The sequence below is a fragment of the Mustelus asterias genome, chromosome 11 (assembly GCF_964213995.1).
Source record: "Mustelus asterias chromosome 11, sMusAst1.hap1.1, whole genome shotgun sequence".
NCBI classification, from domain to species: Eukaryota; Metazoa; Chordata; class Chondrichthyes; order Carcharhiniformes; family Triakidae; genus Mustelus; species Mustelus asterias.
In genome coordinates this window covers 2,946,155-2,968,993 of record NC_135811.1, presented here as the reverse complement: position 1 = coordinate 2,968,993, position 22,839 = coordinate 2,946,155, and the positions used below count along the sequence as shown (strand labels likewise).

Below are 22,839 nucleotides of genomic sequence, written 5' to 3'. Positions count from 1 at the left end.
CAGTGCAGGAATGTGAGTCACTCTGTACAATCAGTGTCAGTGCAGGAATGTGAGTCACTCTGTACAATCAGTGTCAGCGCAGAAATGTGAGTCACTCTGTACAATCAGTGTCAGTGCAGGAATGTGAGTCACTCTGTACAATCAGACAGAATCAGTGCAGGAATGTGAGTCACTCTGTACAATCAGACAGAATCAGTGCAGGAATGTGAGTCACTCTGTACAATCAGTGTCAGTGCAGGAATGTGAGTCACTCTGTACAATCAGACAGAATCAGTGCAGGAATGTGAGTCACTCTGTACAATCAGACAGTGTCAGCGCAGGAATGTGAGTCACTCTGTACAATCAGACAGAATCAGTGCAGGAATGTGAGTCACTCTGTACAATCAGTGTCAGTGCAGGAATGTGAGTCACTCTGTACAATCAGACAGAATCAGTGCAGGAATGTGAGTCACTCTGTACAATCAGACAGTGTCAGCGCAGGAATGTGAGTCACTCTGTACAATCAGACAGTGTCAGCGCAGGAATGTGAGTCACTCTGTACAATCAGACAGAATCAGTGCAGGAATGTGAGTCACTCTGTACAATCAGACAGTGTCAGTGCAGGAATGTGAGTCACTCTGTACAATCAGTGTCAGTGCTGGAATGTGAGTCACTCTGTACAATCAGACAGTGTCAGTGCAGGAATGTGAGTCACTCTGTACAATCAGTGTCAGTGCTGGAATGTGAGTCACTCTGTACAATCAGACAGTGTCAGTGCAGGAATGTGAGTCACTCTGTACAATCAGTGTCAGTGCAGGAATGTGAGTCACTCTGTACAATCAGTGTCAGTGCAGGAATGTGAGTCACTCTGTACAATCAGTGTCAGTGCAGGAATGTGAGTCACTCTGTACAATCAGTGTCAGCGCAGAAATGTGAGTCACTCTGTACAATCAGTGTCAGTGCAGGAATGTGAGTCACTCTGTACAATCAGACAGAATCAGTGCAGGAATGTGAGTCACTCTGTACAATCAGACAGAATCAGTGCAGGAATGTGAGTCACTCTGTACAATCAGTGTCAGCGCAGGAATGTGAGTCACTCTGTACAATCAGACAGAATCAGTGCAGGAATGTGAGTCACTCTGTACAATCAGACAGAATCAGTGCAGGAATGTGAGTCACTCTGTACAATCAGACAGAATCAGTGCAGGAATGTGAGTCACTCTGTACAATCAGACAGAATCAGTGCAGGAATGTGAGTCACTCTGTACAATCAGACAGTGTCAGTGCAGGAATGTGAGTCACTCTGTACAATCAGTGTCAGTGCAGGAATGTGAGTCACTCTGTACAATCAGTGTCAGTGCAGGAATGTGAGTCACTCTGTACAATCAGACAGAATCAGTGCAGGAATGTGAGTCACTCTGTACAATCAGTGTCAGTGCAGGAATGTGAGTCACTCTGTACAATCAGACAGAATCAGTGCAGGAATGTGAGTCACTCTGTACAATCAGACAGAATCAGTGCAGGAATGTGAGTCACTCTGTACAATCAGACAGTGTCAGTGCAGGAATGTGAGTCACTCTGTACAATCAGTGTCAGTGCAGGAATGTGAGTCACTCTGTACAATCAGTGTCAGTGCAGGAATGTGAGTCACTCTGTACAATCAGACAGAATCAGTGCAGGAATGTGAGTCACTCTGTACAATCAGTGTCAGTGCAGGAATGTGAGTCACTCTGTACAATCAGACAGAATCAGTGCAGGAATGTGAGTCACTCTGTACAATCAGTGTCAGCGCAGGAATGTGAGTCACTCTGTACAATCAGACAGAATCAGTGCAGGAATGTGAGTCACTCTGTACAATCAGTGTCAGCGCAGGAATGTGAGTCACTCTGTACAATCAGACAGAATCAGTGCAGGAATGTGAGTCACTCTGTACAATCAGACAGAATCAGCGCAGGAATGTGAGTCACTCTGTACAATCAGACAGAATCAGCGCAGGAATGTGAGTCACTCTGTACAATCAGACAGAATGAGTGCAGGAATGTGAGTCACTCTGTACAATCAGTGTCAGTGCAGGAATGTGAGTCACTCTGTACAATCAGTGTCAGTGCAGGAATGTGAGTCACTCTGTACAATCAGTGTCAGCGCAGGAATGTGAGTCACTCTGTACAATCAGACAGTGTCAGTGCAGGAATGTGAGTCACTCTGTACAATCAGTGTCAGTGCAGGAATGTGAGTCACTCTGTACAATCAGTGTCAGCGCAGGAATGTGAGTCACTCTGTACAATCAGTGTCAGCGCAGGAATGTGAGTCACTCTGTACAATCAGTGTCAGCGCAGGAATGTGAGTCACTCTGTACAATCAGTGTCAGTGCAGGAATGTGAGTCACTCTGTACAATCAGTGTCAGTGCAGGAATGTGAGTCACTCTGTACAATCAGTGTCAGTGCAGGAATGTGAGTCACTCTGTACAATCAGTGTCAGTGCAGGAATGTGAGTCACTCTGTACAATCAATGTCAGCGCAGGAATGTGAGTCACTCTGTACAATCAGTGTCAGCGCAGGAATGTGAGTCACTCTCTACAATCAGTGTCAGCGCAGGAATGTGAGTCACTCTCTACAATCAGTGTCAGCGCAGGAATGTGAGTCACTCTGTACAATCAGTGTCAGTGCAGGAATGTGAGTCACTCTGTACAATCAGACAGTGTAAGTGCAGGAATGTGAGTCACTCTGTACAATCAGTGTCAGTGCAGGAATGTGAGTCACTCTCTACAATCAGTGTCAGTGCAGGAATGTGAGTCACTCTGTACAATTGGTGTCAGCGCAGGAATGTGAGTCACTCTGTACAATCAGTGTCAGTGCAGGAATGTGAGTCACTCTGTACAATCAGTGTCAGCGCAGGAATGTGAGTCACTCTGTACAATCAGACAGTGTCAGCGCAGGAATGTGAGTCACTCTGTACAATCAGTGTCAGTGCAGGAATGTGAGTCACTCTCTACAATCAGTGTCAGTGCAGGAATGTGAGTCACTCTGTACAATCAGTGTCAGTGCAGGAATGTGAGTCACTCTGTACAATCAGTGTCAGTGCAGGAATGTGAGTCACTCTGTACAATCAGTGTCAGTGCAGGAATGTGAGTCACTCTCTACAATCAGTGTCAGTGCAGGAATGTGAGTCACTCTGTACAATCAGTGTCAGCGCAGGAATGTGAGTCACTCTGTACAATCAGTGTCAGCGCAGGAATGTGAGTCACTCTGTACAATCAGTGTCAGTGCAGGAATGTGAGTCACTCTGTACAATCAGTGTCAGTGCAGGAATGTGAGTCACTCTGTACAATCAATGTCAGCGCAGGAATGTGAGTCACTCTGTACAATCAGTGTCAGTGCAGGAATGTGAGTCACTCTCTACAATCAGTGTCAGTGCAGGAATGTGAGTCACTCTGTACAATCAATGTCAGCGCAGGAATGTGAGTCACTCTGTACAATCAGTGTCAGCGCAGGAATGTGAGTCACTCTGTACAATCAGTGTCAGTGCTGGAATGTGAGTCACTCTGTACAATCAGTGTCAGTGCAGGAATGTGAGTCACTCTGTACAATCAGTGTCAGCGCAGGAATGTGAGTCACTCTGTACAATCAGTGTCAGCGCAGGAATGTGAGTCACTCTGTACAATCAGTGTCAGCGCAGGAATGTGAGTCACTCTCTACAATCAGTGTCAGCGCTGGAATGTGAGTCACTCTGTACAATCAGTGTCAGCGCAGGAATGTGAGTCACTCTGTACAATCAGTGTCAGTGCAGGAATGTGAGTCACTCTGTACAATCAGTGTCAGTGCAGGAATGTGAGTCACTCTGTACAATCAGACAGTGTAAGTGCAGGAATGTGAGTCACTCTGTACAATCAGTGTCAGCGCTGGAATGTGAGTCACTCTGTACAATCAGTGTCAGCGCAGGAATGTGAGTCACTCTGTACAATCAGACAGTGTCAGTGCAGGAATGTGAGTCACTCTGTACAATCAGTGTCAGTGCAGGAATGTGAGTCACTCTGTACAATCAGACAGAATCAGTGCAGGAATGTGAGTCACTCTGTACAATCAGACAGTGTCAGTGCAGGAATGTGAGTCACTCTGTACAATCAGTGTCAGCGCAGGAATGTGAGTCACTCTGTACAATCAGTGTCAGTGCAGGAATGTGAGTCACTCTGTACAATCAGTGTCAGCGCAGGAATGTGAGTCACTCTGTACAATCAGACAGAATCAGTGCAGGAATGTGAGTCACTCTGTACAATCAGTGTCAGTGCAGGAATGTGAGTCACTCTGTACAATCAGTGTCAGCGCAGGAATGTGAGTCACTCTGTACAATCAGTGTCAGTGCAGGAATGTGAGTCACTCTGTACAATCAGTGTCAGCGCAGGAATGTGAGTCACTCTGTACAATCAGACAGAATCAGTGCAGGAATGTGAGTCACTCTGTACAATCAGTGTCAGTGCAGGAATGTGAGTCACTCTGTACAATCAGTGTCAGCGCAGGAATGTGAGTCACTCTGTACAATCAGTGTCAGTGCAGGAATGTGAGTCACTCTGTACAATCAGACAGTGTCAGTGCAGGAATGTGAGTCACTCTGTACAATCAGTGTCAGTGCAGGAATGTGAGTCACTCTGTACAATCAGTGTCAGCGCAGGAATGTGAGTCACTCTGTACAATCAGTGTCAGTGCAGGAATGTGAGTCACTCTGTACAATCAGTGTCAGTGCAGGAATGTGAGTCACTCTGTACAATCAGTGTCAGTGCAGGAATGTGAGTCACTCTGTACAATCAGTGTCAGTGCAGGAATGTGAGTCACTCTGTACAATCAGTGTCAGTGCAGGAATGTGAGTCACTCTGTACAATCAGTGTCAGTGCAGGAATGTGAGTCACTCTGTACAATCAGTGTCAGTGCAGGAATGTGAGTCACTCTGTACAATCAGTGTCAGTGCAGGAATGTGAGTCACTCTCTACAATCAGTGTTAGTGCAGGAATGTGAGTCACTCTGTACAATCAGTGTCAGCGCAGGAATGTGAGTCACTCTGTACAATCAGTGTCAGTGCAGGAATGTGAGTCACTCTGTACAATCAGTGTCAGCGCAGGAATGTGAGTCACTCTGTACAATCAGTGTCAGCGCAGGAATGTGAGTCACTCTGTACAATCAGTGTCAGCGCAGGAATGTGAGTCACTCTGTACAATCAGACAGTGTCAGCGCAGGAATGTGAGCCTTTCGAAGTGTTCGGTTTGTTTATATATGGAATAACAGTGTCCCGGGAGTGAGTTACAGACTGAAATCTAATCGAGGGGTTCGGGGTGGTTTATATATAGAATAACAGAGACCCGGGAGTGAGTTACAGACTGGAATCTAATCGAGGGGTACGGGTGGTTTACATATGGAATAACAGATTCCCGGAAATGAGTTACAGACTGGAATCTAATCGAGGGGTTCAGGATGGGGTTTATATATAGAATAACAGATACCCGGGAGTGAGTTACAGACTGGAATCTAATTGAGGGGTACGGGTGGTTTATATATAGAATAACAGATACCCGGGAGTGAGTTACAGACTGGAATCTAATCGAGGAGTTCAGGGTGGTTTATATATAGAATAACAGATACCCGGGAGTGAGTTACAGACTGGAATCTAATCGAGGGGCACGGGTGGTTTATATATAGAATAACAGATACTGAGTTATAGACTGGAATCTAATCGAGGAGTTCGGGGTGGTTTATATGCAGAATAATAGATACCCGGGAGTGAGTTACAGACTGGAATCTGATCGAGGGGTTCGGTGGGGTTTATATACAGAATAACCTGTACCCAGGAGTGAGTTACAGACTGGATCCTAATTGAGGGGTTCAGAGCGGTTTAAATATACAATAACAAGTACCCGGTGTAGTTACAGACTGGAATCTAATCGAGGGGTTCGGGGTGGTTTATATATAGAATAACAGATACCCGGGAGTGAGTTACAGACTGGAATCTGATCAAAGAGTTCGGAGGGGTTTATATACAGAACAACCTGTACTCAGGAGTGAGTTACAGACTGGAACCGAATTGAGGGGGTTCAGAGGGGTTTAAATATACAATAACAAGTACCCGGGAGTGAGTTACAGACTGGAATCTCATCGAGGGGTTCGGGGTGGTTTATATACAGAATAACAGATACTGAGTTATAGACTGGAATCTGATCGAGAGGTTCAGCGGGGCTTATATGCAGAATAGCAGATACCCGGGACTGCGTTGCCAACGGATACACCAATGGCATTTAGCACTCAGGTTCCACATTATCGGCCTGCGATATAGTACATTCTGGTGTTCCTGATGAACAAGGTTGGATGAAATCTGAGTTAATTAATGTAGCTCCTTTACCCTTCCTTTTCCACCCAGTTTCGGTAGGGCTAGTAATGTGATATAGATACAGCACAAGAGCCCATCAAATCTGTGCCAGCTCTTTGAAAGAACTGTCCAATTAGTCTCTCTGCTCTTTGCCCAAACCCTTTCAAATCTTCCCTTTTGCAGTATTCCTCCAAATCTCCATTCCTATTGAATCTGTTTTCAATGCCCTTTCAGGTGGAACCTTCTGGATCACAACAATTCTGTATCAAAAATGATTCTTCACCTCATCTGTTCCCACTGCCTACTGATTTTCCCAGCAATGAAAACAGATTTTTTCTCATGATTTATAAGATGAAGGTTTATATGATGATGAGGGGGATAGATAGAGTGGACATTCAGAGACTATTTCCTCGGGTGGATGTAGCTATTACTCGGGGGGGAGGGGGGGGGGGCATAACTATAAGGTTCATGGTGGGAGATACAGGAAGGATGTCCGAGGAAGGTTCTTTACTCAGAGAGTGGTTGGGGTGTGGAATAGACTGCCTGCTTTAGGGACTTTCAAGCAGTTATTGGATAGGCACATGGAGCACACCAGAATGATAGGGAATAGCTTGATTTTGGTTTCGGACAAAGCTCGGCACAACATCGAGGGCCGAAGGGCCTGTACTGTGCTGTACTGTTCTATGTTCTATTTCTAACATGTCAGTTGAATCTCTCTGTAACTTTGTCTGCTGTAGGAGAACAATCCTAGTCTCTGGGTAACCGAGTCCTGCATGGCTGAATCCTGCCAGTAAATATCCCCCAAATACCACAGTGCTTCTAACAAACCTCCTGGAGTCTGTGCAAAATGAGTTCCACCAACAGGAGGTGAAGGTAAACGAGTGCAGGACAGTTTAACAAATGGTTGTAATTTTATAACCAATCCTTCCAGTTCCACTGGGTCACATTGGCTCTCTCACCCAGGACCAATATCAGTGACAGCGCTGTGAGTTTCCGTGAGTAACTGTGTGCGGCTGGGGTTAAAGTTCTAGCCGCAGTTCTAGGAGGGTCTTATAACTGCCCCAGTATAACAGAGCTGGAGCCTTCGCCCAGTCTGCAAGAGAGGATTCATTCTCAAATCTACACCATTTTCTGTTTATTAAAGGCAAAACGCACCCAGCAATTTCACTCCTGGGACCAAAAACCACCAACATTAGTCTCTTTAATTGTCAAAAATCTTATTCAGTGTTATATAGCGTGGGTCAGGCTCCATTTAAAATAGGAGAGAGCGGCTTACAGAGTAAATTCCACTGTTAGTCAGGGAGACACAGAATTCATTCCTCAGACACAAGTTGCTGCAAGCCCAGCATGTGCTGAGGAGCAACAAGAACAAATACTCCAGCCAAGATTCTTGAGAAAAAGGTAGCAAGATGAGCAGGAAAGGGGTAGGGAGAGAGAGAGAGGAATGGACAGAGGCAAAGAGGAACAGAGAGGGAGGGAAAAAAAGGGATAGAGTGTGAGAGAGAGCAAAAGGGATAGAGAGAGGAGGGAGAGAGCAAAACTGAGAGAGGGTGAGAGAGAGAGAAGAATAAAGAGAGCAAGAAAGCAAGAGAAATACAGTGAGTGAAATGTAGAAAAAGAGACAAAAAGAAGAAAGGGGGAGAACTTGAGAGAGGGAGACAAAGAGAAGAGAAATAAGGGTAAAATCAAGGGAGAAAAGTGAGATGGAAAAATAGCGAGCATGTGAGGAAGTGGGCCAAAGGCCCAGAATGTGAATCAAATCTCACGCCTCACGACTCTGAGTTATTGCTTTCGGTGATCAGTGCTGCCTTGGCCGATTTGCAAATGGAAGCTTATAGAATGAGAGAAATTGTTGGAATTGTTTCTGTGAGCTGAACTTGTGAGGAACAACACTCGAGAAGCTCGACACCATCCAGGACAAAGAAACCCCGTTTGATTGGCACCCTATCCACAAACATGCAATCTCTCCATCACTAACGCATAGTGACAGCAGTGTGTACCATCTACCCGAGCCACGACAACAGCTGACCAAGGCTCCTTAGGCAGCACCTTCCAAACCCAAGACCATGACCATCTAGAACGACAAGAGCAGCAGATTCCTGGGAACACCACAGCCTTGAGGTTCCCCTCCAAGTCACTCACCACCCTGACGTGGAAATATATCGCCATCCTTCATTGTTGCTAGGTCAAAATCCTGGAACTCCCTCCCTAACAGCACACAGGGGCAATTAGGGATGGGCAATAAACGCTGGCCTAGCCAACAACGCCCACATCCCGTTAATAAATAAAAAAATAACAATTAGTGTCTTTAAGCAACTCCAAAGCTGACTTACCCCAATCAGTCCAGCAACAACCTCAATAGCACCAGTCCCCACTGTGGTGTACTGGATATATGGTCGAGGAATCCCTGAATTTTCAAATATCCTGTTTGTATAGAACCAGATCTGGAAGGGAGACAGTTCAATGGATAACTCACACTAATCACACAACACAGCGCCGGAAGAAATATTCTGTGAAGTTTCTCAGTTTGATGTATTCATAGGTTCATGCGATATAGGAGCTGAATTAGGCCATTCAGCCCATCAAGTCCGCTCCGCCATTCGATCATGGCTGATATGCTCCTCATCCCCATTTTCCTGCCTTCTCCCCATAATCCTTTAACCCATTACCAATTAAAAATCTGTCCAACTCCTCCTTAAATTTACTCACTATCCCAGCATCCACCACACTTCGGGGGAGCGAATTCCACAGATTCACAACCCTTTGGGAGAAATAGTTTCTCCTCAACTCGGTTTTAAATTTGCTGCCTCTTATCCTAAGACTCTGACCTCTCGTCCTAGAATGCCCCACAAGAGGAAGCATCCACTCCACGTCTACTTTATCCAGACCTTTTATCATCTTGTATACCTCAATTTGATCTCCCCTCATTCTTCTAAATTCCAGAGAGTATCGGCCTAAACTGTTCAATCTCTCTTCATACGACAAACCCTTCATCTCTGGAATCAATCTAGTGAACCTCCTCTGAACTGCCTCCAATGCCACTACATCTTTCCTCAAATACAGGGACCAAAACTGTGCACAATACTCCAGGTGCGGCCTCACCAATGCCTCGTATAGTTGCAGCAATACTTCCTCACCTTTATATTCTATTCCTTTAGCTATAAATGCCAACATTCTATTCGCTTTCTTTATTGTCTGCTGTACCTGCATGCTAGTTTTCTGTGACTCATGAACGAGGACACCCAGATCCCTCTGCACCAGAGCACCCTGAAGTCTCTCCCCAGTTAGATAATAAGTCGCCTTCCCATTTTTGCAACCAAAATGCATGACCTCACACTTATCCACGTTAAACTCCATTTGCCACATTTTGGCCCATTCTCTGAACCTATCGATATCCATTTGTAAGGTTCTTATTTCTTCATTGCAACTTACTGTCCCACCTATTTTTGTGTAATCTGCAAATTTGGCTACAGAGCCTTCAATCCCTGTATCCAAGTCATTAATATAGATTGTAAATAGCTGGGGCCCAAGGAACGAACTCTGTGGCACCCACTGGTTACTTCCTGCCATCCAGAAAAAAAACCATTTATCCCGACTCTCTGTCTTCTGTCCATCAGCCAGTCACCTATCCAAGCGAATAAATTACCCCTAATCCCATGTGATCTAACCTTGTGAATTAACCTATTGTGCGGCACCTTATTAAATGCCTTCTGGAAGTCCAGATATACAACATCTACAGGATCCCCATTATCTACTTTGCTTGTTACATCCTCAAAGAACTCTAACAAGTTAGTCAACCATGGTTGGCCTTTCATAAAACCATGCTGACTCTATTCATCAAACACTGTGATCAAACTCATTAGTTAGAGTTAGATGTAGAACATAGAACATTACAGTGCAGCACAGGCCCTTCGGCCCTCGATGTTGTGCCGACCAGTGAAACCAATCTAAAGCCCATCTAATCTACATGATTCCAATATCATCCATATGTTTGTCCAATAACCATTTGAATGCTCTTAATGTTGACGAGTCCACTACTGCTGCAGGCAGGGCATTCCACACCCTTACTACTCTCTGAGTAAAGAACCTACCTCTAACATCTGTCCTATATCTCTCACCCCTCAATTTAAAGCTATGTCCCCTCGTGCTAGCCAACACCATCCGAGGAAAAAGGCTCGCACTATCCACCCTATCTAATCCTCTGATCATCTTGTATGCCTCTATTAAGTCACCTCTTAACCTTCTTCTCTCTAACGAAAACAACCTCAAGCCCCTCAGCCTTTCCTCATACGATTTTCCCACCATACCAGGCAACATCCTGGTAAATCTCCTCTGCACCCTTTCCAACACTTCCACATCTTTCCTATAATACGGCGACCAGAACTGTACGCAATACTCCAAATGCGGCCGCACCAGAGTTTTGTACAGTTGCAGCATGACCTCCTGGCTCCGAAACTCAATCCCTCTACCAATAAAAGCTAACACACCGTACGCCTTCTTAACAACCCTATCAACCTGGGTGCCAACTTTCAGGGATCTATGCACATGGACACCCAGATCCTCCTGTTCATCCACACTACCAAGTATCTTACCATTAGCCCAGTACTCTGTATTCCTGTTACTCCTTCCAAAGTGAATCACCTCACACTTTTCCGCATTAAACTCCATTTGCCACCTCTCAGCCCAGCTCTGCAGCTTATCTATATCCCTCTGTAACCTGCCACTTCCCTCCGCACTGTCTACAACTCCACCGACTTTAGTGTCATCCGCAAATTTACTAATCCATCCTTCCACGCCCTCATCCAGGTCATTAATAAAAATGACAAACAGCAGTGGCCCCAAAACAGATCCTTGCGGTACACCACTAGTAACTGAACTCCAGGATGAATATTTCCCATCAACCACCACCCTCTGTTTTCTTACAGCTAGCCAATTCCTGATCCAAACGACTAAATCACCCTCAATCCCATGTGTCCGTATTTTCTGCAAAAGCTTACCATGGGGAACCTTCTCAAATGCTTTGCTGAAATCCATATACACCATATCAACCGCTTCACCCTCATCCACCTCTTTGGTCACCTTCTCAAAGAACTCAATAAGGTTTGTGAGGCACGACCTACCCTTCACAAAACCGTGCTGACTATCCCTAATCAAATTATTCCTTTCTAGGTGATTATAAATCCTATCTGTTATACTCCTTTCCAATACTTTGCCCACAACAGAAGTAAGACTCACTGGTCTATAATTACCAGGGTTGTCCCTACTGCCCTTCTTGAACAAGGGGACAACATTTGCTATCCTCCAGTCTTCTGGCACTGTTCCTATAGACAATGACGACACAAAGATCAAAGCCAAAGGCTCTGCAATCTCCTCTCTCGCCTCCCAGAGAATCCTAGGATAAATCCCATCCGGCCCAGGGGACTTATCTATTTTTACCCTTTCCAGAATTGCTAACACCTCCTCCTTATGAACATCAATCCCATCCAGTCCAACAGCCTGCATCTCAGTACTCCCCTCGACAACACTGTCCCTCTCCAGTGTGAATACCGACGAAAAATATTCATTTAGTGCCTCTCCTATCTCTTCAGACTCCACGCACAACCTCCTACTCCTGTCCTTGACTGGCCCTAATCTTACCCTCGTCATTCTTTTACTCCTGACATACTTATAGAAAGCTTTAGGATTTTCCTTGATCCTACCTGCCAAAGACTTCTCATGTCCCCTCCTGGCTCTTCTTAACTCTTTCTTTAGGTCCTTCCTGGCTAACTTGTAACTCTCAAGTGCCCTAACTGAGCCTTCACGTCTCATCTTAACATAAGTCTCCTTCTTCCTCTTCACAAGAGATTCAACCTCCTTAGTAAACCACGGTTCCTTCACACGACTGCTTCCTCCCTGCCTGACAGGTACATATTTATCAAGGACGCGTAGTAGCTGTTCCTTGAACAAGTTCCACATTACGATTGTGCCCATCCCCTGCAGTTTCCTTCCCCAACCCATACCAGCTAAATCTCACCTAATCGCATTATAATTTCCTTTCCCCCAGCTATAACTCTTGCCCTGTGGTATATACCTATTCTTTTCCATTGCTAAGGTAAATGTAACCGAATTGTGGTCACTGTCACCAAAGTGCTCACTTACCTCCAAATCTAACACCTGGCCTGGTTCATTACCCGGTACCTCGCCTCTTGTTGGTCTATCTACATACTGCGTCAGTGTCTCAGTGGAGAATATATTTCTGAATTAGAAAGTATGGATCAGTACTGAGGGAGTGCCGCACTGTCAGAGGGTCAGTACTGAGGGAGTGCCGCACTGTCAGAGGGTCAATACTGAGGGAGTGCCGCACTGTCAGAGGGTCAGTACTGAGGGAGTGCCACACTGTCAGAGGGTCAGTACTGAGGGAGTGCTGCACTGTCAGAGGGTCAGTACTGAGGGAGTGCCACACTGTCAGAGGGTCAGTACTGAGGGAGTGCCGCACTGTCAAAGGGTCAGTACTGAGGGAGTGCTGCACTGTTAGAGGGTCAATACTGAGGGAGTGCCGCACTGTCAGAGGGTCAATACTGAGGGAGTGCCGCACTGTCAGAGGGTCAGTGCTGAGGGAGTGCCACACTGTCAGAGGGTCAATACTGAGGGAGTGCCGCACTGTCAAAGGGTCAGTACTGAGGGAGTGCTGCACTGTTAGAGGGTCAATACTGAGGGAGTGCTGCACTGTCAGAGGGTCAGTACTGAGGGAGTGCCGCACTGTCAAAGGGTCAGTACTGAGGGAGTGCGGCACTGTCAGAGGGTCAGTACTGAGGGAGTGCTGCACTGTCAGAGGGTCAGTACTGAGGGAGTGCTGCACTGTTAGAGGGTCAATACTGAGGGAGTGCTGCACTGTCAGAGGGTCAGTACTGAGGGAGTGCCGCACTGTCAAAGGGTCAGTACTGAGGGAGTGCTGCACTGTCAGAGGGTCAGTACTGAGGGAGTGCTGCACTGTCAGAGGGTCAGTACTGAGGGAGTGCCGCACTGTCTGAGGGTCAGTACTGAGGGAGTGTTGCACTGTCAGAGGGTCAGTACTGAGGGAGTGCCACACTGTCAGAGGGTCAGTACCGAGGGAGTGCTGCACTATCAGAGGGTCAATACTGAGGGAGGGCTGCACTGTCAGAGGGTCAGTACTGAGGGAGTGCTGCACTGTCAGAGGGTCAGTACTGAGGGAGTGCTGCACTGTCAGAGGGTCAGTGCTGAGGGAGTGCCGCACTGTCAGAGGGTCAGTACTGAGGGAGTGCTGCACTGTCAGAGGGTCAGTACTGAGGGAGTGCTGCACTGTCAGAGGGTCAGTACTGAGGGAGTGCTGCACTGTCAGAGGGTCAGTGCTGAGGGAGTGCCGCACTGTCCGAGGGTCAGTACTGAGGGAGTGCCGCACTGTCAGAGGGTCAGTACTGAGGGAGTGCCACACTATCAGAGGGTCAATACTGAGGGAGTGCCGCACTGTCAGAGGGTCAGTACTGAGGGAGTGCCGCACTGTCAAAGGGTCAGTACTGAGGGAGTGCCGCACTGTCAGCGGGTCAGTACTGAGGGAGTGCTGCACTGTCAGCGAGTCAGTACTGAGGGAGTGCTGCACTGTCAGAGGATCAGTGCTGAGGGAGTGCTGCACTGTCAGAGGGTCAGTACTGAGGGAGTGCCGCACTGTCAGAGGGTCAGTACTAAGCGGGTGGTGCCGCACTGTCAGAGGGTCAGTACTGAGGGAGTGCCGCACTGTCAGAGGGTCAGTACTGAGGGAGTGCTGCACTGTCAGAGGGTCAGTACTGAGGGAGCGCCGCACTGTCAGAGGGTCAGTACTGAGGGAGCGCCGCACTGTCAGAGGGTCAGTACTGAGGGAATGCCGCACTGTCAGGGGGTCAGTACTGAGGGAGTGCCGCACTGTCAGAGGGTCAGTACTGAGGCAGTGCTGCACTGTCAGAGGGTCAGTACTGAGGAAGTGCTGCACTGTCAGAGGGTCAGTACTGAGGGAGTGCTGCACTGTCAGAGGGTCAGTACTGAGGGAGAGCTGCACTGTCAGAGGGTCAGTACTGAGGGAGTGCCGCACTGTCTGAGGGTCAGTACTGAGGGAGTGTTGCACTGTCAGAGGGTCAGTACTGAGGGAGTGCCGCACTGTCTGAGGGTCAGTACTGAGGGAGTGTTGCACTGTCAGAGGGTCAGTACTGAGGGAGTGCCACACTGTCAGAGGGTCAGTACCGAGGGAGTGCTGCACTATCAGAGGGTCAATACTGAGGGAGGGCTGCACTGTCAGAGGGTCAGTACTGAGGGAGTGCTGCACTGTCAGAGGGTCAGTACTGAGGGAGTGTTGCACTGTCAGAGGGTCAGTACTGAGGGAGTGCCGCACTGTCAGAGGGTCAGTGCTGAGGGAGTGCTGCACTGTCAGAGGGTCAGTACTGAGGGAGTGCTGCACTGTCAGAGGGTCAGTACTGAGGGAGTGCCGCACTGTCAGAGGGTCAGTACTGAGGGAGTGCCGCACTGTCAGAGGGTCAGTACTGAGGGAGTGCTGCACTGTCAGAGGGTCAGTACTAAGGGAGTGCTGCACTGTCAGAGGGTCAGTACTGAGGGAGTGCTGCACTGTCAGAGGGTCAGTACTAAGGGAGTGCTGCACTGTCAGAGGGTCAGTACTGAGGGAGTGCTGCACTGTCAGAGGGTCAGTGCTGAGGGAGTGCTGCACTGTCAGAGGGTCAGTACTAAGGGAGTGCTGCACTGTCAGAGGGTCAGTACTGAGGGAGTGCTGCACTGTCAGAGGGTCAGTGCTGAGGGAGTGCCGCACTGTCCGAGGGTCAGTACTGAGGGAGTGCTGCACTGTCAGAGGGTCAGTACTGAGGGAGTGCTGCACTGTCAGAGGGTCAGTACTAAGGGAGTGCTGCACTGTCAGAGGGTCAGTACTGAGGGAGTGCTGCACTGTCAGAGGGTCAGTGCTGAGGGAGTGCCGCACTGTCCGAGGGTCAGTACTGAGGGAGTGCCGCACTGTCAGAGGGTCAGTACTGAGGGAGTGCCACACTATCAGAGGGTCAATACTGAGGGAGTGCCGCACTGTCAGAGGGTCAGTACTGAGGGAGTGCTGCACTGTCAAAGGGTCAGTACTGAGGGAGTGCCGCACTGTCAGCGGGTCAGTACTGAGGGAGTGCTGCACTGTCAGAGGATCAGTGCTGAGGGAGTGCTGTACTGTCAGAGGGTCAGTACTGAGGGAGTGCTGCACTGTCAGCGGGTCAGTACTGAGGGAGTGCTGCACTGTCAGAGGATCAGTGCTGAGGGAGTGCTGCACTGTCAGAGGGTCAGTACTGAGGGAGTGCCGCACTGTCAGAGGGTCAGTACTAAGCGGGTGGTGCCGCACTGTCAGAGGGTCAGTACTGAGGGAGTGCCGCACTGTCAGAGGGTCAGTACTGAGGGAGTGCTGCACTGTCAGAGGGTCAGTACTGAGGGAGCGCCGCACTGTCAGAGGGTCAGTACTGAGGGAGCGCCGCACTGTCAGAGGGTCAGTACTGAGGGAGTGCCGCACTGTCAGGGGGTCAGTACTGAGGGAGTGCCGCACTGTCAGAGGGTCAGTACTGAGGCAGTGCTGCACTGTCAGAGGGTCAGTACTGAGGAAGTGCTGCACTGTCAGAGGGTCAGTACTGAGGGAGTGCTGCACTGTCAGACGTGTCATTGAGGCCACATTTTCCCTCTGTCAGGGGAATGTAAACAATTTGCTGACTATCTGGGGGAGAGTAGGGGGGGTTTGTCCCTAGTGTCCTGGAGGATATTCATACCTCAGTGAATGTCACTAAAACAGATGATCTGGTGTTTATCACACTGCTGCTGGTGGGATCTTGCTGTGCAGTGGTGCTTCCTGCATTACACAATGTTCTTCACTGTGCGTAAATGCTTTGGGACAATGTGACCATGCCAGATGCTGTACCAAGTCTTTCTTTGCTCTATTCTCTCCCCTATTGCTGGACCTGCTGTGAGCGTTCACTCCCGCTCTCACTTACCGCATCTATTCCCGAGAGTTGCATGCCAATGTTGATGATGATGACCGAGGCGAGCTGCCACCGGACCGAGCGGTCAGCTATCAGCTGGAAAACCGAGATGGTTTCCAAGGAGGCCAAGGATCGCTGCTCCTCCTGCATCTCCTCAATCTCCGTCTGTATATTGCTCCTGTACCTGTTCCGATACCACGTCAGGGCTGAGGGATGGAGCGAGATATTAGTCATCACATCCACTGCCTGGCTCCCTGGGGCTGGATGTCAGCCATTCTTTCAACGCTCAGTAGCCAGTTAGACTATCCCACCATCTAAGGAGTGTGTCTCCACAGGTTACCAAAGACACTGATCCAATGACACCCCAAATACAACCTTCCTCTATTTCACCTCTCTGACCCCTCCATGGCTCTCTTACAACTCGGTGGGGTGGGGGGGGGAACAGACAGGAAAGTGGAGTTAAGGCCACACCCAGATCAGCCACGATCTCACTGAATGGGCTAGATGGGCTGAATGGCCCTAGTCCAGCTCCTATGGCCCTCTGTAGACTGGCTGCGTTGTTCCCAGGCTGTGGCGGTACGGGCGGGGGCTCCAGTTTCTACCTCTTTCTTGCTCACCAGCAGAAAAGCCGCAGGAAAATTCATAGAATCAATGGAATCCCTACAGCACATAAAGAGGCCATTCAGTCCATCGAACCTGCAATAACATCAGTCCCACCCAGGCCCAGTGATAACCACCGTGCTGAGTTATTGGCAGTTTCAGGCGGAGGGGGAGAGAGAGAGGAAATCAGGGGGTTCAGTCAGTTCACCCCATGGGAGTGTGAAATAGACGATCCGAATATTCACTGCCTGGCGGGTCGATTAAAACCCAGGCCCTGGGCCTTGTCTCTTTCTGGGTAGAATCCAGCAGTGACCTGCCCGACCTGTCTGGCTGCTGAATCTCCCCAACACTGAGGGAACAGAGGGATTATTAAACTGTGAATGAAACAGCCCTCGGAAGAGTATCCTTACCGTACAGAACTCCACCTCAGAGTGAAGCCCCATACAGTTGCATAGCCAGCAATTAAATAACCGGCAAAGTTATGGGACTCCCTCCTGTGAAACATTCTAAATTTCTTTCCACTTTCAGGCCCGAGTGACAGAGCTGAGTGTTTCTGTCAGGCTGACAGTGGAGAGGGGTCCCGTTCTGGAACACAGACACTTCTAATCGACTTTTATTCTACTTTATTCAGTGAGACACTGCGCTGCCAGCCTCCTGCTGCCTCCCCCCCACTCACTCCCCTTCCAAACCAAACCTTCGCTCCGTCTCCCCACGACCTGGACCCCCACTCTCTCCTCCCTACCCCCATCTCCCCCGCCCCCAATCCCCCCTCCCTGCCACCTCCTCCCTCCCCCCGTCCTCCCTCCTCCCCAACCCCCCCATTCTCCCTCCATGCCCCCCCCCTCGCTCCCCCCATCGTCTCCCTACTCGTCTCCACCCCCTCGCCCCGCCGATCCCTGTCCTCCCTCCCTGCCCCTCTCTTCCCTCGTCGCGCCAACCCCCATCCTCCACCCCCCCCCCCCCCCCCCCCCCCGCCTCCCCCCGCTCCTCCCCCAGGGTCACACCTCGCACTGTGGCTGCGACATCCTCTTTCTGAATCAGCAAATAGCGAGGACTTTCCGGGAACCAGGGCAGAAAAAGCAGCTCAACCAGCGCTGGAATCATGATCAGAGAGAGCAAGAGAGGCCACTCCTTCTCCTGTAATCAGACACAAAGCACAGGGGGAGGGAGAGGGGGAGAGAGAGGGGGAGGGAGAGAGAGGGAGGGCAAGAGAGTGGGAGGGAGAGTGAAAGAGAGAGAGAAGGAGGGAGAGAGAGAGTGAAGGAGAAAGAGGGATGCAGAGAGAGATAAAGGGTGGGAGAGAGGGAAGGACGGAGAGAGAGTGGGAGGGAGAGGGAAAGAGAGAGAGAAGGAGGGAGAGCGAGATTGAGGGAGAGAGAGGGATGTAGAGTGAAAGAGAGACAAAGGGTGGGAGAGAGAGTGGGAGAAAAATGAGAGAGATGGGGGAGAGAGAGACGGAAGAGAGAGACAAAGGGAGGGAGAGATAGAGGGAGAGGGAGTGAGAGAGATGGAGATGGAGAGGGAGAGGGAGTGAGAGAGGCAGTGAAATAGACGGAGAAAGAGAGTCAGAGAAAGAGAGGTAGATGGAGAGACAGAGAGGGAGGGACAAGGAGGGAGAGAGTAAGAGATAGGCAGGAAAAAGAAGATAACAGACAAAATAAAATGAAAGCGACGCAGATGTGGATTTGTAAATAGCAATGGAACTCGTCCGCACAAAATCTAACGCTTCGGCTAAATTGGCAATGATGTGTTCAGACCCTAAAACAGGCAGCCACCAACCGGGGGTGAATACACAACGGGCAAGTACACCATAATGAGTACCCAGTGTCAGGTACACCACAGCGAGTACTCGGGGGCAGTTACACCACAGCGAGTACTCGGGGGCAGTTACACCACAGCGAGTACTCGGGGGCAGGTACACCACAGCGAGTACTCGGGGGCAGGTACACCACAGCGAGTACTCGGGGACAGGTATACCATAGTGAATACTCGGGGGCAAGTATATCACAGCGAGTACTCGGGGACAGGTACACCACAGCGAGTACCCGGGGACAGGTACACCACAGTGAGTACTCGGGAGCAAGTACACCACAGCGAGTACTCGGGGACAGGTACACCACAGTGAGTACTCGGGAGCAAGTACACCACAGCGAGTACCCGAGGGCAGGTACACCACAGCGAGTACCCGAGGGCAGGTACACCACAGCGAGTACTCGGGGACAGGTATACCATAGTGAATACTCGGGGGCAAGTATACCACAGCGAGTACTTCGGGGACAGGTACATCAGGGCTGAGGACACCAGAGCAGCTACAATGGAGAGGGTACGCTAGGGGTGTGTAAACTGGTGCAGGTGTATTGCGGGTGGGGGGAGCGGGGTGGGGAGGTACACTGTCTCATTCTCAACCCTGTTACGAGCAGGAACAGTTTCTCTCTCTCTACTCTGTCCAGCCCCCTCATGATTTTGAACATCTCTATCAAATCTCCTCTTAGCCTTCTTCCCTCCAATGAAAACAGTCCCAACCTCTCCAATCTATCCTCAGAACTGAAGTTTCTCATCCCTGGAACCATTCTTGTAAACCTCTTCCACATTCGCTCCAATGCGTTCAAATCCTTCCTATAGTGTGGCGTCCAGAACTGTACACAATATTCCAGCTGAGGTCTAACTGGTGACTTGTACAGGTTCAGCACAACCTCCTTGATCTTGTAGTCTTAAGAGTTAAAGCCCAGGATACTGTCAGGTTTATTAACTGCTCTCTCCACCTGTCCTGCCACCTTCAATAATCTATGTACATATGCACCCAGGTCCCTCTGCTCCAGCATCCTCTTGAGAATTATATCTTGTTGTTATCACATTGCTGTTTGTGGGATCTTGCTGTGCACAAATTGACTGCTGTGTTTCCCACATTACAGAGTGACTACACTTCAAAAGTACTTCATTGGCTGTGAAGCTTTGGGTTGTCCTGAGGATGTGAACGGTGCTTTAGAAATGCAAGTACTTATTTATTACTCTTCAAGGCAGGGTAACAGTCCCTGACATGTTCCCAGGACCATACACAACAACAGCAACTTCACGGAAAACATCCCGAGGCTTTTCACTGAAATATTATCAAACATAACACCAAGCCGCAGGAGGAGGTATTAGATCAGGGGACCAAAAGCTTGGTCTAAGAGGTCGGTTTTAAGAAACATCTTGAGTGAGGAAAGTGATTGGAGGGGGGAGAGGTAGAGGGAGGGAATTAGAGCTTTGAGGCCAGGTAGCTGGAGGTAGCTGGCAATGCTCAGGTGATGGAAATTGGGATGTTCAAGAAGTCAGAATTAGAGGAGCACAGATATCTCAGAGGGTCGTGGGGCTGATGGAGATCACAGAGATCGGGAGGGATTTTAAAGTTTATTTATTAGTGTTAGAATTAGGATTTACATTAACACTGCAATGAAGTTACTGTGAAAATCCCCTAGTCGCCACACTCCGGCGCCGGTTCGGGTACAGAGGTTGAATTTAGCACGGCCAATGCACTTAACCAACACGTCATTCAGAGTGTGGGAGGAAACCGGAGCACCCAGAGGAAACCCATGCAGGCACGGGGAGAACGTGCAGACTCCGCACAGACAGTGACCCGAGCTGGTCCCTGGCGCTGTGAGGCAGCAGTGCTCACCACCGTGCCACCCCCAGCTGAAAACAAAGATGAGGATTATGCATGGAGCTTTTATCGAGGAACCAATATTGATCAATAAACACAGCGGTGAGTGGGAAATGGGACTTGGACATGGATGGCAGGATTTCCGATCACCTCAAGTTTGCAGAGTGTAGAATGTTTGAGACCAACAAGGCGTGAGTTGGAATAGTGAGCGCAGAGGCAACAAGGTTGTGAATGAGGGTATCGGGAGCAGACAAACTGAAATTGGAGGATGCTGCACAATGGAAGTGGAAATGAAAGCGTGTGGTACATAGGGACTTAGCGACGGCACAAATATTTGTTCAGAAGCCAATTGTGGTAAACCACTGTTAGCTTATTGCCTGTGTGTGTGTGTGACATGCCTGGACACATCCCTGCCGGCCCTACCCGAGACTCCTCCCCCCCCGGTCCAGGTATAAAGGCAACTGCTCCCCACCCCCCTGCCTCAGTCTGGACCAGTTCATCGGCATGGGTGTGCTCCAAGTCTTTTGCTAATAAAAGCCTATTTGTTCTTGCATACAAACTAGTCTTTGCTTGATTGATGATGCATCACCGATATCGGGGTGAAATACACTAGGGTTATGGGCAGACTGGCCCAGCATTAGACAGCCCCAGGAAGAGGGATGGAGTCTGTTTGTTTTCTGTGGAAATGTGAGATTGAGCTCTCGGTCAGAGTGGGAACAGTTTCAATGGAACTGTCTTCAGATCAGCTGTCAGAGACAAATCAATTTGTGGATATGGATTGGCTGGAGTGTGATATTCACTGTAAGTTTCTGGGAATCAGACACTGGATAAACAGGCAGGAGACACGGTGTGGAATTGAGCTCAGAATCCTTACCTTCCCCATCAGCTCACTAAGACCCAGCACCTGGGCTGCAAACACCCCCAAACAGATGAAGATGCTGGGGACTAAGCCCAGGAATCCTCGCAGATTCTTTGGAGCAATTTCCCCCAAATACATTGGGACAACGCTGAGGGAAATACCTGGAGGCAGGAAAGAATGATTAAGGTGCTGACAGAAGCTGCTAACGTTACAGCCTTTGAAACCTGTCCACTTGTTACCTTCGCACCTCATCTCTGTCCTTCTCCCTTTCCAATTGTCCCTCTATCTTTCTGTCTATCTGAGGCCCTCTCTTTGCCCTTCTTTCTCCATCTCTAACAATCTATCTGTGCTTCTCTCTTTCCTTCTCTCTCGATCTGTCTATCTGTCTCCCCCGTCTCACACTCTATCCTTCTAATCCCGTTCCTCTCTCTCTTTACTACTACTCTTCCCGCTCTCTCTCGCTCTCTCTGTCCACCTAATTCTAAAACTCTCTCTGTGAACAGTTACCCCGAAAGCAGTTGTGAGTAAGTGAGCAGCAGAATCTCGTCGCCAACCTGAGTGGATCCCGGTCATGAAGCGTCCCAGGATGACCATTTCTGGAGAGCGCAGCACTTTGCTGAATCCCATCAGGAGTCCGGCCAGTAACATCAGGAGCGTGCTGTACACCAAGGTCCCCTTCCTGTTAACCAATGGGAGAGATGGGCAGTGGGAGACATGGCGACACTCACCAGTAAAACATCCAACCTCTGAAAATTCCCACAACAGCAAGCACCTCCGCTTCCCGTTCGCCTACCTGCCATTCTCTGGATTGTCGGAGAACGGATGAACTCCCCTCCCCCCGATCTGCTGCGGGACCCCGAAGAAGTCCCAATGCACTGACTCCATGGGAATTAAGTGGGAAGTCTGAGCTTCCAATGGATAACTCTCTGGGTTCCTAGAGCCCTTTGAATAAGTTTCCAACTCTGAGTTAAGAGTTGGAGATCTTGGGCAGGTGTGCCTTACCTGGATACTTACCCAGGAAATGTTAGAAAAATCCCCAGTCTAATTCCTGGGTAATGATACAATAGATCTCTCAATCACTCACACACGTGCCCTCACCCTCCAACTCGCCAATCAACCCCTCGACTCCCCTCCTGAACCCCTGACTCACCCAGACCCAGCCTGGCATGTCCCTACCATGTGACTCCCCTCTGACCCGACCTGACAACAGCTCCTGTTCCACCCCCCCAGCACCGACCTCACCCTCTAGCAACCTACACATTCACTTCAAAAACACTGGGACATTTCAACATTACCAGTATAAGGCAGCTAGTGTGTAATAAAGGAACGTGACTTATCTTCCTCTCAGTGACTGAGAAGTGCGAGGAAGTAGTTCCACTGAAGATACGCTCTGCATTTCTGAAGAAGTTGGGACTAAGGACCCGGCCAGACACGT

At 49.2% G+C, this 22,839-nt stretch overlaps 1 protein-coding gene across 1 annotated transcript in view; it reads right to left on the bottom strand.

Annotated features, from left to right (window-relative positions):
* LOC144500865 (solute carrier family 2, facilitated glucose transporter member 9-like) overlaps window positions 1-22,839 on the bottom strand; it is a 55,201-nt gene that overhangs the window by 17,068 nt on the left and 15,294 nt on the right. Inside the window, exons 2-6 of the mRNA XM_078224338.1 lie at window positions 21,959-22,083; window positions 21,420-21,565; window positions 17,910-18,042; window positions 16,318-16,511; window positions 8,662-8,772 (exon numbers count right to left, since the gene is read on the bottom strand). Coding sequence (XP_078080464.1) covers window positions 8,662-8,772; window positions 16,318-16,511; window positions 17,910-18,042; window positions 21,420-21,565; window positions 21,959-22,083 — 709 coding nt within the window. The remainder of the gene's footprint in view (window positions 1-8,661; window positions 8,773-16,317; window positions 16,512-17,909; window positions 18,043-21,419; window positions 21,566-21,958; window positions 22,084-22,839) is intronic.